The 16221-nt window shown below is 35.8% G+C and overlaps 1 protein-coding gene across 1 annotated transcript in view; it reads right to left on the bottom strand.

Annotated features, from left to right (window-relative positions):
* The window catches only part of LOC123686476 (homeobox protein HMX3-like), a 34962-nt gene extending 23449 nt beyond the window's left edge, over nucleotides 1–11513 (bottom strand). Inside the window, exons 1-2 of the mRNA XM_045626641.1 lie at nucleotides 10841–11513; nucleotides 7901–8148 (exon numbers count right to left, since the gene is read on the bottom strand). Of these exons, the coding sequence (XP_045482597.1) occupies nucleotides 7901–8148; nucleotides 10841–11240 (648 nt within the window). The 5' untranslated portion in view covers nucleotides 11241–11513. The remainder of the gene's footprint in view (nucleotides 1–7900; nucleotides 8149–10840) is intronic.
* Nucleotides 11514–16221: the final 4708 nt, after the last annotated feature.

The following is a 16221-nucleotide window of genomic DNA, read 5'->3' as shown; positions in this document are numbered from 1 at the left end:
AAGTTTGAGATTTTTCTAATATTTTCTACGGATTGATATACGTTAGTACATTTCCTCCCCGACTAGGAAAAAGGTCTACGCCCTTGTCACCTTCCATAACTTTGTTTTGTAACCTCAAAGGGTAAATAACAAAACCATTGGGCGAAATCCAAGCGCTATTTTCCTTTTTAATCTGCGAAGAATTGGATATCGAAAAAAGTTCTTCTCATAACGTGGACGACAGAAAAAATTCGAAATGCAGAACGTCGAAAAATTCGTTCGTGCTTTTTCAGAGATTTTCCTACTTTATTTTCCCTGTTTGTCTCCATAGTAATCCTAGAATCTAGAAACATATAAGTAGTGGAAGTTTCATTTTTAATATGCAAATTGTGGAGATTGTGGTTGACGTGTCTCTATAAAAAATTGTTTCAATAAGTGGAAATTAATTTCAAGTCAATCTCAAACGTTCAAGTCAAGCTTGTGCAACTCTATTGCCTCCTCACCCAAGAAAAAAAATGATCTACGCCCTTGTCACCTGCCATAATTTTTTTGTGACCTCAAACAGTGAATAACAAAACCATTGCGCGAAATCCAAGTGTTTTTCCCTTTTTAATCTCCGAACAGTTGGATATCGAAAAAACGTTCCTCTTATAACGAGAAATTCGAAATGCAGAACGTCGAAAAACAGGGATGATAATAAAAAAAAAAAAATTCGTTCGTGCTTTTCCAGAGATTAGCTGTTCGTGTTCGATGTGGAAGAGTATAGGTAGCAGAATTTATCTGCTCGAATTTGAAGCGCGGAGTTCATCATAAAACTGAGCACCGGCCCAAGTGGTTGAATAAAGTGACAGGGCGAATTTGTGAAGGGTTCTCTTGACGGGGCAGAGGGAGGATGTTTGACAATCCACAACAAATCACAAATGCCAGTCTTCCCTTGGCCAACAGCCCGATCAATACTCATTGTAATGCCAAACGCCCTGCTAATTGTGCTGCACACATATCTCTATCAATATTCATTATGAGGTACCTACCCTAAGCTGGCTAGCAGTTATTGTTCGTCCAATTATTCACGGGCTGCTGTGAATATGGACCAACATGATATTCATCTCCGATCATTCGGAAACAATATCTCGACTACAATGACTGAATAAAACACAAAATAAACATCGAATTATTGACGAACGGGTTGGTCCATTCAGGATTTGAACATCTAATTTTTAATTGCGATTGTACCCATCGCACAGTATATTAATATTATATCCCATCCAAACTACTTCAGAATTCGTCCCCAATAAAATAGGTATTCATTTAATTGCCAATTAAAATCTACCAGTGTTGATATACACGGGTATACATACATTCGATTGGTATATATGAAAAAAAATTGGGGATATATTGTTTGCACGCTAGGACAATGTTTGTTCTAGGGGGGTAATAATATGGAATCAACTATTGGAATCGATGTGGAAAAAATAAAATTTTACCTCACTTGAATGGATCAGGCAGCAACTAAATGAAAAAATTGTCACTGAATGATTTTTCTGGGATTTTTAAAATCCAGAAAATTGAAAAGTTCCCGGTCTTCAAACGATACGTGTCAAAATTTGACAGCAGTCCGACCATTAGTTTGTGAGATATTGCGTTGTGAGTGTGACTACTTTTGTTATTTGAAAAAAGATGGAAAAAAAAGAATTTCGTGTGCTGATAAAATATTACGTTTTGAAGGGAAAAAATACAGTTGAAGCAAAATCTTGGCTTGATGAAGAGTTTTCGGGGTCTGTACCAGGAAAATCAACCATCATTGATTGGTATGCTAAGTTTAAACGTAGTGAAATGAGCACCGAAGACGGCGAACGCAGTGGACGCCCAAAAGAGGCTGTCACCGACGAAAAAAACAAAAAAGTTCACAAAATAATTTTGAATTACCGTAAGGTGAAGTTGATCGAGATAGCAGATATTGTGAAGATATCATCTGAACGTGTACATCATATCATTCACGAATATTTGTACATGAGGAAGCTATGTGCAAAATGGGTACCGAGCGAGCTCACAAGCGATCAAAAGCAACAACGTGTTAATGGTTCTGAGCACTGTTTGAAGCTGTTTAATATCAATAAACCTGAATTTTTGCGTCGATATGTGACAATGTATGAAACATGGCTCCATCATTTTACTCTGGCGTCCAATCGACAGTAAGCTGAGTGGACTGCACACGATGAACCGAATCCAAAGCGAGGAAAAACACAACAGTCAGCTGGCAAAGTTATGGCAGCAGTATTCTGGGATGCGCAAGGTATAATATTCATAGATTATCTTCAAAAGGGCCAGACCATCAACAGCGATTATTATATAGCGTTATTGGATCGTTTAAAGGATGAAATCGTTAAAAAAACGGCCCCATTTGAAGAAAAAAAGGTGATAATGCGCCGTGACACAAATCAATGAGAACAATGGCAAAATTGAATGAATTGGGCTTCGAATTGCTAAATTTCTTTCCAGCGAGCATTCTTTTGAGGTCTGAGAACAGGAAAAAGTCGCTGGGGGCCAGATCTGGCCCCCAGCGACTTTTTCCTGTGTTCAGACCTCAAAGGAATGCTCGCTGGAAAGAAATTTAGCACCAACGAAGAAGTAATCGCTGAAACCGAGGCGTATTTTGATGCGAAAGACAAAAATGCGTACTACAAAAATGGTATTGAAAAGTTTTAAGATCGCTATAATCGCTGTATCGCCCTCGAGGGCAACTATGTTGAATAATAAAATCGAATTTTGTCAAAAAAAATGTGTTTTACTATGATAGACCGAGAATTTTTTAATTGGCCTTGTCTTGTAGATTATGATCTCCTGCACAAGAAAGTCATTCAGTCCAACTCAATCCTATGACTAGTTATACAGGGTGTCGAAGTTGGAAAATGGCATTTCTTTAAAGTAACATTTCTCGTAGGAAAACATCTAGAATGAAACACTTTTCCGCGATTAATATTGCCTAGCCATAAGGTAATAATTTCAGACTGATTAACAATAAAAATTATTGTTAGATACGATACGTAGTCATAGGATTGAGTTGAAATCATTGACTTTCTTGTTCAGGAGGTCTTAATCTACTACATACGAAATATTCAGAAAAAAATAACCGGTGACAATTATTTCAGTAGGCTGCTGCAAATTCTTTTCCACAAAATTACAGTTTTCCATCTCTCGTGATGATTTTTTTAGAATTTGTACTTTGTAGGGATACCATATCATTTGCAAAAAAGGAAAAGTTACCAAAATTATATTTTTTCATTCGTGAATTGAAAATATTGAAAAATGAAATATTGAGCAATCACATGTGGTGTTTCCTCATATACCCTAATATATTATTGAAAATACAAGTTATGTTCAATATTCGATAAATAATAAACGAATCGAGTGTATGTAGTAGTAAGTAAGTAAATGTGTAATGAAGTTCGATGTACTCTTAAGATTATTTGAAGACGTATGTAACAGAATATATGGATTTGACGATACGATAGCCGACTGGAATAATTGATAGCTTATAAAACGGCAAGCTTCCCGAGACAAAATCCAGGATAACAGAGGGAGTATTCGAATATTATAGAGGAGGAAATTCCTTCATGGATTCACATCATAGCAGAGGGTGCGCGGGTTGAGGGGAGGAGTTAAAAGCACGTTAATTTATCATCAGATTAATCGGAGGTAATCGATGAATAACAAACGGATCACGCGTAAACCAGGCAACGTGATCCTTCCCGATGGAACAGCTGCGGCAAATCATGGAGATGAAGGATGTTAGTAGATGGCCAACCAAAATAAGGCAGGATATTTGAATTTCAAACGCTCTGAACGAACCGACCGGAAACTACTAATTACTTTTGACGTGAACCACTCAACTGACACTAAAGACGTGTGCCCAATGTTTATAGTCTGTTGCCGCAGCTTTAAAAGCCGAACACTCGAATATAACTAACAGCTCGTTTACAGCTCGGAAGATATTGCATCGATGATACAAAAATATACTCTGAACGTCAAAGGGAAGAGAACTGATGCCGAAACGCCTCCTAATTATCATCCAATAGTCCGTCCGTTCGATTTTGCACCTATTAATCTGGAATGATTGATGAATTCGTAAACGATTCGTTAACACCCGTATTATACTGCTTATAGATAGCTACCATCTCGTCCTTGCCAAAATAGGACTAGTCAACCAGCTGATCTACCTTCATTACCTGATCTACATAGCTATTAACCATAAGATTTTCACACTTCACGTTTCAAACAACGGATAATCCAAAATTTATATGAAAAAATCGAATCTACACCTTTTAAAGCTTGTCTCAGATGCTCCTTCTACCATCGCGTTCTAGCAAAAAAAGGGCAATGAGCCTGCTGATTTACTTTGTGTGCAGATCTACATAACAGGTAAATCAATTTAATTGGATCTCTGAAGCCGATACCTTCACGTTTCAAACGAAGGAGAATCCAAAATTCATACGAAAAAATCGAATCTACTCCTTTTAAACCTTGTCTAAGATGCTTCTACCATCACGTTCTTGCAAAAAAATGCAATGAACTAACTGATTTACCTTGTGTGTAGATCTACATAGCAGGTAAAGCAACTTAATTGGTCGATTTCTAAAGCTGTTAGCTATTATTAATCATGAATTTTTCATAGTTAACGTTTTAGGCAGTGAAAATTACAGTATTCAAATGAAAAACCCAATTTTTATCATTGTGTTCTTGCTAAAATAGGGTAGTTGACCAATAAACCACCTGATCTACATTAAGTACAGATCTACATAGCAGGTGTTTCAATTTAATTGGTAGATTTTTGAAGCTGTCATGAATTTTTCATAGTTAACGTTTGAGGCAGTGAAAACTACAAAATTTAAATAAAAAACTCGACTTTTATCATTGCGTTCTTGCTAAAATAGGGTAGTTGACTACTAAACCAGCTGATCCACCATAAGTGCAAATCTACATAGCAGGTAAATCAATTTAATTCGTCGATCTCAAAAGCTGTTGTCTATTACTCATAAATTATTCACAATTAAAGTTTTATGCAGTGGAAAATAAAAATTTCAAATGAAAACCCCAAGTTTCGTAGCTTTTTCAAAAACTTTTAACATTGTGTTCTTGCTAAAATAGGGTAGTTGACTAGTAAACCAGCTGATCTAGCATGTGTACAGATCTACATAGCAGGTAAATCAATTTAATTGGTCGATCTCTAATCTATGACTCATGAATTCTCCAAAGTTAACGTTTTATTCAGAGAAAAATAGAAATTACAAATGAAAAACCCAAGTTTTGAAGCTTTTCTAAAAACTTTTACCATTACGTTCTTGCTAAAATAAGGGTAGTTGACTAGTAAACTAGCTGATCTACATAACAGAAAAATCAATTTGATTGGTAAATCTATAAGTTGTTAGCTATTAATGATAAATTTTTCGCAGTCAACGTTTTACGTAGAGGAAAATGCAAATTTCAAATGAAAAACGCAAGTTTCGAAGCTTTCCTAAAAACTTTTACCATTGCGTTCTTGTTGAAATAAGGTAGTTGACAAGTAAACCAACTAAACTGCCATGTGTGCAGATCTAATAACTGATCTATATCGAAGCTATCAATCTTAAAATATTCACAGTTCACGTTGTAAACAGCGAGAAAAGCCTCTACGTGAAGTTTTTGCGCCCTTGTTCAAATTTATCTAATCTTTCCCAACTACCAGATTCGAACTTTTCTCGAAGATCAATGAACCAAAAGAATACCCGCGATAAGCTTCTACAAATCTCTAAGAAAAGCAAATTACCTGAAGTCGGATCGTCATTTACTTGCAGTAACTTGATACATAAGCAAAAGATAGAACTCCTCTGTACGTGCATATTGATGTGAGAAGTTCTTCACTTCATTATAATTACCAAGGCAACAATTTTCATTGAAGAAGCAAGACAGAGACTATTGTGAAAGATAAACAGCTTTATGAAAGATTGGAGTCTCAGTGAGTGGGTGTAATCATGTTCAGGATAAAGGAACAAATTGAAATTGTGGAGGTATGAGTTGGTAATTGTATAAGATTTAAGGATAAGAAGACGCAATTTCGTTAGGTGTTAAGTTCGTGGTAAAAAACATAATTTGTTCTCAAAAAATTTGTGAATTTCAATGAAAATAAGGATTTTATCGAAAACAGACAAATTCTTTCATGATTGAGAGTTGATATATAATACCATTACGTAATTTTATAATTTCATGACTTGTCATTTACAGATTTTTTGAGTAATTTTATTTTGAAGGTTCATGAGAAGTTTCATAAAAAAATTACACGGATAAAAACAAGAATGCAGAAGCTCCCAACATGTCAGTGGTTTTCTAACTTTTTCAAAGAATTCCGCATCACTTTGAAAGTACGCCAAAGCACACATTCATTAATTTTTTTAATACCAATCAAAGCATTCTCGAAGCGTATACATTCCATATCTATAATTGTCAAACGCATATGCAAAAGTAAAACCGCAATTTTTTTCTAGTTTTAGGTCTCTATAACGATGTCCAATACCGACGGAACAATTGCATTCGACGTTTCAATTATCAAGGTATGCCTTTTTGCAATAGACGCAAAAGATCAGTATCATTTACATCCTGACGTTCCTGTAATATGGCCAGGCAATATTGCAACTGTATCTTCAGCAACAATTTATCCAGTAATTGCCAGTTGCAGTCTCTCATTATTCTATTTGCTCTTCGAGGTTCAACTTCCCGGCACATAATTCATTCGCGCAAAAACCTAAAGGGGGGCATGCACGACACGGCTAGCCGTCTCGTATGCATCTACGAGTTTAATTGATATACGAGCATTTGATAGCAAATTTCTCTGTTCCGAACAGGTGGAATGGAAATTTAATAATTCATGCCATGTTGAAGATGAAAGGAAGTAGTATTTTAAACGAGATACTATTTTAGGTGATTTCGAATGTTTTCCAGGAAAGATGTAACTCGTGTACTGTCTGCTTAAGGATCGGTTCAAGCGTCCTTTTCAAATTAGCTACAACAAATGTGGAGTTGTAGCCACGATATTATTTATAGGATCTGCCAGAGATGAGCTGTAGTGCATCCGAAGCTAAGAGCAAATGTAAATAGAAGCTCATTAACTTCTCTTTAACAGTCGCTTTACGCCTACAAAACAGTTGTTAGGAGTATTTAAAGCATCATTTCAAAGCATTTCGTCACTTAGAGGCTCGTAAAAATTATGGGAAATATCCGAGACAAATTTATATTGCTTATTGCTTTTTGTTGGTGAAACGTTAAAATATTCTACCCGATTGAAACGACTAATTTGACTAGTCACATTAATTTATAAACATCCTCTAATTGATTTGTCGAGTTTGTGTTGAATGTCTCAATTTAAGACGTCTATTCGAAGCAGTTGGAACCAAGTGGAAATGTATCAATATCGGAAAAATATATCAGCTTCTTATTTATTTGCCACTTAGTGGATACGGTGTGATCAAAAACAATTCTATTATTGAATTTCGATTTATAAACTGAATTCGATTTCATACAAAGTATTTCGAAACAGATTAAAATGAATCTTTTATTAGATTTTCCAGGATTCTTTTGAAGGTATTCGCTATTGTGATGGCTTTCAACTTCTATTCAGAACGAAGTAAGTAAGAGTTGATTCCGATATAATGCGACGATAATACGACATGAAAGAAAATCATGTTCCAGAGCATTTTATTTCCTATTTAAATGTGCATCAACTGAAATATGTTGATATTTTCTTTCAATATGAAAACTGCTATGTATATAGGAATTCTTGCACTTTGTCTTATACTAGTGATTGTTTCTTGAATTTTACGATATTTGTATGTCTTTTTTTGTTGAAAATGGGAGATTTTAATGTTCTAAAACTGAATATAATTGAACTCACCTGCGTTTCCGTCACATTCAGTAGTTTGGCCATTTCTGATCTCTCACTACTGCTCAGGTACTTTTTAAGCTCGAATTGTTTCTCTAATTCAAAAATTTGTCTACCAGTGAATGTTGTCCTAGCCTTCTTCTTCTTGCTCTTGGTTTCTCTATCTTCTCGTAATGATTCCACGTGGTTTTTCGTATGACCAGGCAACTTCAAGTCCAGTGGTTCCCTTTCTCTTCCCTTTTTCCTCTTTTTATTCGTTTCTGAAACAATTTTCGATGATTCTGGAATCTATTACTCACGAGTCGACCAAGCTGGGTCGACTGAACAATTTTACCTTCCAAAGGAAGTAGATTATATTTTAATTCGAGGAAGCAGAATGTGTGGGGTTATGAAAACTGCAAGTATTTTCAAAGAGAGATGGATTCTATCTATGACTGTATTCATGCTTGAAGATAGACTGAAACAGGGCATATATAGGTGCTGAGAAAGTTTGGTTTTCTGTACTATCAGAGACTAGTTATCGACCTCAAAAAGAATACATATCTCATATCAGAATTCTGTCAAAAAATAATGAAACCACAAAACCAATAATATCCTGTTTTTCCCACAAAGTGTTGTTCTTCGTTCCCAGAAAAGATATACCTAATTATATAAACACTTTATGCGGCCACTTTATCGTCATTCCATGGCTTTATTCAGTATGAAATAATTTATTTTCTTATCAAGAATAATAATGTTGATTTCAATCTATTTATAGGTTATTTTCGTTTTTAAAAACCTCTTTGGTCATGGGAAAATTCACTTATGAAGGCTACTTCTCATAGAAATCAAGAGATTGGTACCCTTCGCTATAACAGATACTGGCATTTATCTTGAACATCTAGGATGAAAATTCAGCATATCGTCTTCTTTTATACAATTTCACAAAATCAAAAAATAATTTTTACTATGATGAGCAAGCCTATTCTATTCAATGACATACTCAAGTTGAATTTAGAGTTTGATGGGTTTGTTGATATTTCCATGAATACAGATACAAATGAGCACGACTTCAACATTTGGGAAAAACAGAATCAAAACAATATACAAATCTTGAAAAAATACGAAAGATTGTATGTTCCTAATATTCATTGTCCAAATATATCTTATTCTATGAACTTAGTTGTCAATATTGAATATTATCATGATTCGATAGTATGAAATTAAAGAGATGAAACTCTCTTGTGGAATTCAATTTTCATGTGTTCTGATGGAAATTCAGCCTTTACATGTATGCTATCCTTTACCATCACACCGAAATTAAAGTTTTTACACACGCAAAAAGCTCTAGTTTTCAGGCATGTAATATGTATTGTAGATACCTAGTTTATGATGAATTGCCTGCATTTGAATTTGGCCAAATGTTATTAATTTTCAGAATATTATTTGGTATTGTGGATTCAATAAGATTCTTCATTTCTTAATGAAGAATAAAACAAATTGAAATGGAATATCCCATTGCACATGGATATTTCCTTGAACGTGATCGATGTCACGTGATGAAGTTGGGAGAAGAAAAACAATTTCAACAACAGGGGATTATTTAACCCCTCATATAAAAACTCAAATACAGGGGATTATATATTTTAGGGTATTGAGGAGCTTGTTATTTCCCTTTTCACATCAATTATCTCTATGAAGAATAGAAATGTTCGTGGTGAAAACTTCATAGATTCTGAATTCACCTACTTTCAAATATTATACTTAGATATTAACAATGAAATTCTGGTTAGCTATCGATTCTTAATGCGTTTTCTGTATTAAAAATTTTATCATTGGTCCTTCACAAATGGATAATCCTATTATGATGACTTCTCTATTGCCACGAAGTACTTTAATTATGAGAAGTATTGAAAATTGAACGCTCAAGTATTATCAAGAAATTCCAATATGAATAATTTGAATCGTGAAGTCTATAACTACCTCTTCACTTGATATAACATGCACCCCAACTTAATATAATATCTAATAAGATTCGGTTGCTTCACAGTGGAGACCAAAATGTTCAATATCAACACTGAGCTCATCTAATTAGTATTCAAATTATGATAAATAACATTGGAAACCTCAGCAAATCCAAGAATACAAGCCTAAATATCTCAGGTTCTCTCGAATCACCGCAAGCATTGACGAAATCCTCTTTTGTTTCAAGTGATGACGATAATTTTCCGGCATTTTCCGTTTTGTGCTCCTTTTAATCGATGTTTGAATTTGAAAAATGTGAGTCCTGAAATGTTTCTCGAAACTTTTCACTCATAAATTGTTTGATTATAGTTGTTCTTTCTTAAGTAATTCATGGAAGTGATTTAAGTAACATATGCGCGATTATTCTAAGGGAACAATGATATGTTAATTTGTCGAAATGCCTGTGATTTTCGAGTTTTTATCTGAGAGTGGTCCTTAATGATTGTTTCCGGTTTATTAACGGAAAATTCGTCAAAAATTTGTAGAAATGAATGAAAAAGATTGACTTTACCCGAAAAAAACAAATTTTAAGGAGGCTGGATGTCTTTCTTTCATCATTTTGATGCAGATAACTTCGAAAACTGAAGAATCGAACTTTCCAACATGTATTTATATGATTTATTGTTAAAAAAAGTGATAAATGATATCGTGTTGAAAGTATCACATACTTCTGTCAATTTGTAGGTGAATTTAGTGTAATTTCGTTAAGAAATTAAATGCTCAAGAATTTGAATTAGCGCGCGCTGACTGAACGTCAGTCTTATGAAACTTTTTCAATAAACGGTGGTTACATAGTAATTGAAGTGATACATTCTGAGATTGACATTCATGTGATAGATTAGAGTGAGAATTTTCGTTCAGGTTGAAGATGAATAAAGAGAATGTGAAGAATCGAAAAGGTATTTATGTTTGTTTTGGAGTTTGCTGGTTTGTTTGATGTTGGCTTACCTTTGGAAACTTTCGTCTTCACTTTGGCGCTACTTCTGATGGATAAGTTAAGAGGTTCATTAGTGTCTGTAACATTTGATTGTACTTTCGCAAAATTGTCTTCTGAAACTGCGGATAGGCACAAATTGTTCATTTCGACATCAGAATTAGTATCTAGAGCCTTGTCACCATGTATACCGAGAATATTTTCAATGTAATGCGGTGTTGGTTTTGTTGTCAGTCTTCTATAAACGTGCTCATGCCAGGTGAATGTCATTATAGGATTGTTGTCTTCGGTAGGCTCATTTCTGACACTGGCACTATCTACACTGTCTATTCTCGGCGATATAGGCGATATAGGGCCGAATGAGAACTCGTGGTCAGGTGACAACTTAACACTGTCTTGATCCTCCGCAAACATTTCAGAATTTTCATGCGAAAAGTTCACATACGCGTTTTTCGAATTTTCAGCGACGGCATGCAAAGTCGACTTGATTGTTTGTTTGTTTGATTAGTAAAAACCGCGTGTCTAGCTCGTGTCTGATCCGGAGTATGACGATCGGTAGCGAACGCGTGTTCCCCCTCGAAGGATCACGCGTGGAAATGGACCTTCTACGCCATGTCAAACGCAGGACGCTGCGAAAGCCCCAAAACGCTCGACTCGGCCGACGGTACGAAAGCTCAACGATCCTGCGAACAATACTGAAACTATACTGAAACTTGCGACAGAGCGTGCTGAGCGTAACTGGGCTCCCTAACCCCGTCTCGTTTATCTCAATTCATCCAACGCGACGTATAGGGGTTGATGTTTTGTTAGAAGAGGATGGTGTTGGAAATTCAAGGTGCTTATCTATATAATGATTGAATTAAATCGATTAATTATACAGGTTGTTCGTAAATTTAAGGTACAGAGTGAAATGACTGATTTCTGGATGGTTTGAAGGAAACAATAAAGTTTATTGAATTTTTATTAATTTGAGTTACAGGTCGGGTGAATAAGATCCAGTACATTAGAAAACTTTTAATTTTTTTCAATTTTCTGAGGGTAAGGTATGGAAAATTTTGCAAAAATTTATCCAGGTGAGTTCGGAAATCGGCTAATTAGGGATAATTACAGCAGTAAAAATTGAATTTTTATTCAAGACTCGTTATAACTCCTGAAATATTCGTTACAGACCCCTCGAATAAAACGTTTTTCAAACATCAAGTTCTTATCCAAAACATACTGAGGTTTCAAGGGCGTAGCTTACGTCCAGGAGAAGTTGAAGCCTCGGGAATATTATTCATTTTTTTTCCAAAAATTTCAGATTTTTACCTTTAATTTCTGAAATATATACTGATCGCCAGACTGCAAGCATTCTCCTGATCTACATAGTCGAATCAATAAAAAAAATGATACAATATTCCCATGAAGGAACTTTTTTTTATTTTTTTTTCAATTCAGGGTTAGGTATGGAAAATTTTACGAAAATTTCTAGACAAAAAATTTTTCAGGTGAAATCGAAATTCGGTTTCGAGGAAATTTGAACTCGAAATTTGGGAAAAAATTGAATTTGCCTCTAAAAATCGTTATATCTCCTGAATTATTCGTCACAGATCCCTCGAATAAAAACGTTTTCAAACTTCAAGTTCCGCTCTAAAACATAGTGGAGTTTCAAGTGCGTAGCCCATGGCCAGAAGAAGTGGCAGCTTCGGGAAAATTATCAATTTTTTCTTTGAAAGTTTCATATTTTTGCCTATAATTTATGAAATAATGTACTGACCGCACAACTGCAAGCATTTTCGTAATCTACATAGTCGAATCAATCAATAAAATGACACAATATTCCCATGAAAGAACTTTTATTTTTCAAAAAATTTTTAAGGGTGAGGTATAGAAAATTTTACGAAAATTTTTGGACAAAAAATTTTTCAGGTGAGATCGAAATTCGGCTAATCAGAGATCGTAAATTATGGCATCGCTCACCGATTCTTCGTAGAACTCCCGGTTTTGGGGGAATTTGAACTCGAAATTTGGGAAAAAATTGAATTTGCCTCTAAAAATCGTTATATCTCCTGAATTATTCGTCACAGATCCCTCGAATAAAAACGTTTTCAAACTTCAAGTTCCGCTCTAAAACATAGTGGAGTTTCAAGTGCGTAGCCCATGGCCAGAAGAAGTGGCAGCTTCGGGAAAATTATCAATTTTTTCTTTGAAAGTTTCATATTTTTGCCTATAATTCATGAAATAATGTACTGACCGCACAACTGCAAGCATTTTCGTAATCTACATAGTCGAATCAATCAATAAAATGACACAATATTCCCATGAAAGAACTTTTATTTTTCAAAAAATTTTTAAGGGTCAGGTATAGAAAATTTTACGAAAATTTTTGGACAAAAAATTTTTCAGGTGAGATCGAAATTCGGCTAATCAGAGATCGTAAATTATGGCATCGCTCACCGATTCTTCGTAGAACTCCCGGTTTTGGGGGAATTTGAACTCGAAATTTGGGAAAAAATTGAATTTGCCTCTAAAAATCGTTATATCTCCTGAATTATTCGTCACAGATCCCTCAAATAAAAACGTTTTCAAACTTCAAGTTCCGCTCTAAAACATAGTGGAGTTTCAAGTGCGTAGCCCATGGCCAGAAGAAGTGGCAGCTTCGGGAAAATTATCAATTTTTTCTTTGAAAGTTTCATATTTTTGCCTATAATTTATGAAATAATGTACTGACCGCACAACTGCAAGCATTTTCGTAATCTACATAGTCGAATCAATCAATAAAATGACACAATATTCCCATGAAAGAACTTTTATTTTTCAAAAAATTTTTAAGGGTCAGGTATAGAAAATTTTACGAAAATTTTTGGACAAAAAATTTTTCAGGTGAGATCGAAATTCGGCTAATCAGAGATCGTAAATTATGGCATCGCTCACCGATTCTTCGTAGAACTCCCGGTTTTGGGGGAATTTGAACTCGAAATTTGGGAAAAAATTGAATTTGCCTCTAAAAATCGTTATATCTCCTGAATTATTCGTCACAGTTCCCTCAAATAAAAACGTTTTCAAACTTCAAGTTCCGCTCTAAAACATAGTGGAGTTTCAAGTGCGTAGCCCATGGCCAGAAGAAGTGGCAGCTTCGGGAAAATTATCAATTTTTTCTTTGAAAGTTTCATATTTTTGCCTATAATTTATGAAATAATGTACTGACCGCACAACTGCAAGCATTTTCGTAATCTACATAGTCGAATCAATAAAAAAAAATGATACAATATTCCCATGAAGGAACTTTATTTAACAGCTGTCAAGTGACTTATTCTCAGTTTGGTTTGGCAATTCATCATGAATAGACTCACGCCTGAACAGTGCAATTTTATTTCGAATATAATGTCTATTAGCGATGAAGCGCACTTCTGGTTGAATGGCTACGTCAACAAACAAAACTGCCGCATTTGGAGTGAAGCTAATCCTCAAGTTTATGTCGAAACACCGTTACATCCAGAAAAACTGACTGTTTGGTGCGCTTTATGGGCTGGTGGAATCATTGGTCCGTGCTTCTTCAAAAACGATGATGGCCAGAAAGTTACAGTCAATGGTGATCGGTATAGAACCATGATTACTAACTTTTTCATTCCTGAATTGAACAACCATGATGTCCAGGAGCTGTGGTTCCAACAAGACGGCGCAACATGTCACACAGCTCGTGCCACAATCGATTTATTGAAAGACACGTTTGGTGACCGCCTAATTTCACGTTTTGGACCTGTGAATTGGCTTCCAAGATCTTGTGATTCAACACCGCTAGACTACTTTCTGTGGGGCTATGTAAAGTCATTGGTCTATGCGGAGTAGCCACAAACCCTTGACCATTTGGAAGACAACATTCGCCGTGTTATTGGCCGATATACGGCCACAAATGTTGGAAAAAGTCATCGAAAATTGGACGTCCAGATTGGACTACATCCGAGCCAGCCGTGGCGGTCATATGCCAGAAATCATATTTAAAATGTAATGCCACAAGATTATCTTGCGAATAAATAAAATTCATGTCAATCGAATAATCCATCGTTGTTTTATTGCAAATTAAAGTTCTATAGCTCTAAAAAAAAACACCCTTTATAATTGTACAGTTAATTTCTATCTCAATTTCTTACAATTAACAAAGTCAACATGAGAAAATCGAAATCGTAACTCTGCTAAATACGGTCCTGTACGCAATAAAATATCCCGATAATGTTACTTTATTGGCTCCAAATTTCATTGACCAATTGACAAATTGGCTCATCCCTTAATAGTTATCGTTCTCGGAGGAGGCTGGTTACACTACCAACTGTGGGGACTTGTAAGTGAATCGTTTAAGCGCACAATTGATCAGCGCGCAAGCACTCATGCCTCTTCTGCCATCAAATGGACCTTCCCTAATACGCTACCTACAGTAATTGCCAGAGCTTTACCTCTGATTCCTGCGAAATGCTTTCCAGGGCAATACCCGTTCCCGTTAATCTCTCCAGGCCTTCAAAGGACTCGGCGCTTTCAATGGAGAATTGTGATATAAACCGACGGTTGCAGATGTGTTTATTTCCTCACAGAGTTTGTATACACACATCACACTGAATTCACACATAAGTCTGAATGGAAAATTGTCAGCATCCCCCAAAGCTTGCCTTTCACTTTGGGACCAATCCCATTTGTGCTATCCAGATTCACTTCGTTCCAATTAACAGGACAATTGAAAAGTTTCCGGTCTACCGTAGTAAAACACATTTAATTTTGGCAAAATTCGATTTTATTATTCAACATAGTTGCCTTCGAGGGAGATACAGCGATTATAGCGATCTTCCAACTTTTCGATACCCTTTTTCTAGTACGATTTGTCTTTCGCTTCAAAATAGGCCTCACTTCTTTATTGGCGCTAAATTTCTTCCTAGCGAGCATTCCTTTGAGGTCTGAGAACAGGAAAAACTCGCTGGGGGCCAGATCTGGCGAATACGGTGGATGCAAAAGCAATTTGAAGCTCAACTCATTCAATTTTGCCAAGTGTGTCCAGAATGTTGCAGCGATTCAGGGAGACAGGTATGAATGTCCGAAGACCAGGGCAGGGTAGACCACGGGTAACAACTGCCATTCAAGAACGTTACTTGAGAGTTTCTTCGTTGAGACAACGGTTTGCAACCGCTCGCCTCCTTCAAAATCAGCTTGAGAAAATTCATAGGGTGCAAATTAGCACTCTGACAATAAGAAATCCCCTCAGAGAATATGATTTAAGGCCTCGTGTCGCGGCAAGAGGCCCAGCTCTTACCCCAGCCCATCGTTTGGATTTTGCGAGAGAGCATATCCATTGGGAAGAGACTGATTGGGAAAGAGTGCACTGAGCATATCTTTCATATGGACGTCTGCATACAAGGGAACTTCGATCACA

This window comes from Harmonia axyridis, chromosome X (assembly GCF_914767665.1).
Source record: "Harmonia axyridis chromosome X, icHarAxyr1.1, whole genome shotgun sequence".
Lineage (NCBI taxonomy): Eukaryota > Metazoa > Arthropoda > Insecta > Coleoptera > Coccinellidae > Harmonia > Harmonia axyridis.
The sequence above is the reverse complement of the archived record's forward strand: the minus strand, read 5'-3'. Positions and strand labels throughout refer to the sequence as shown.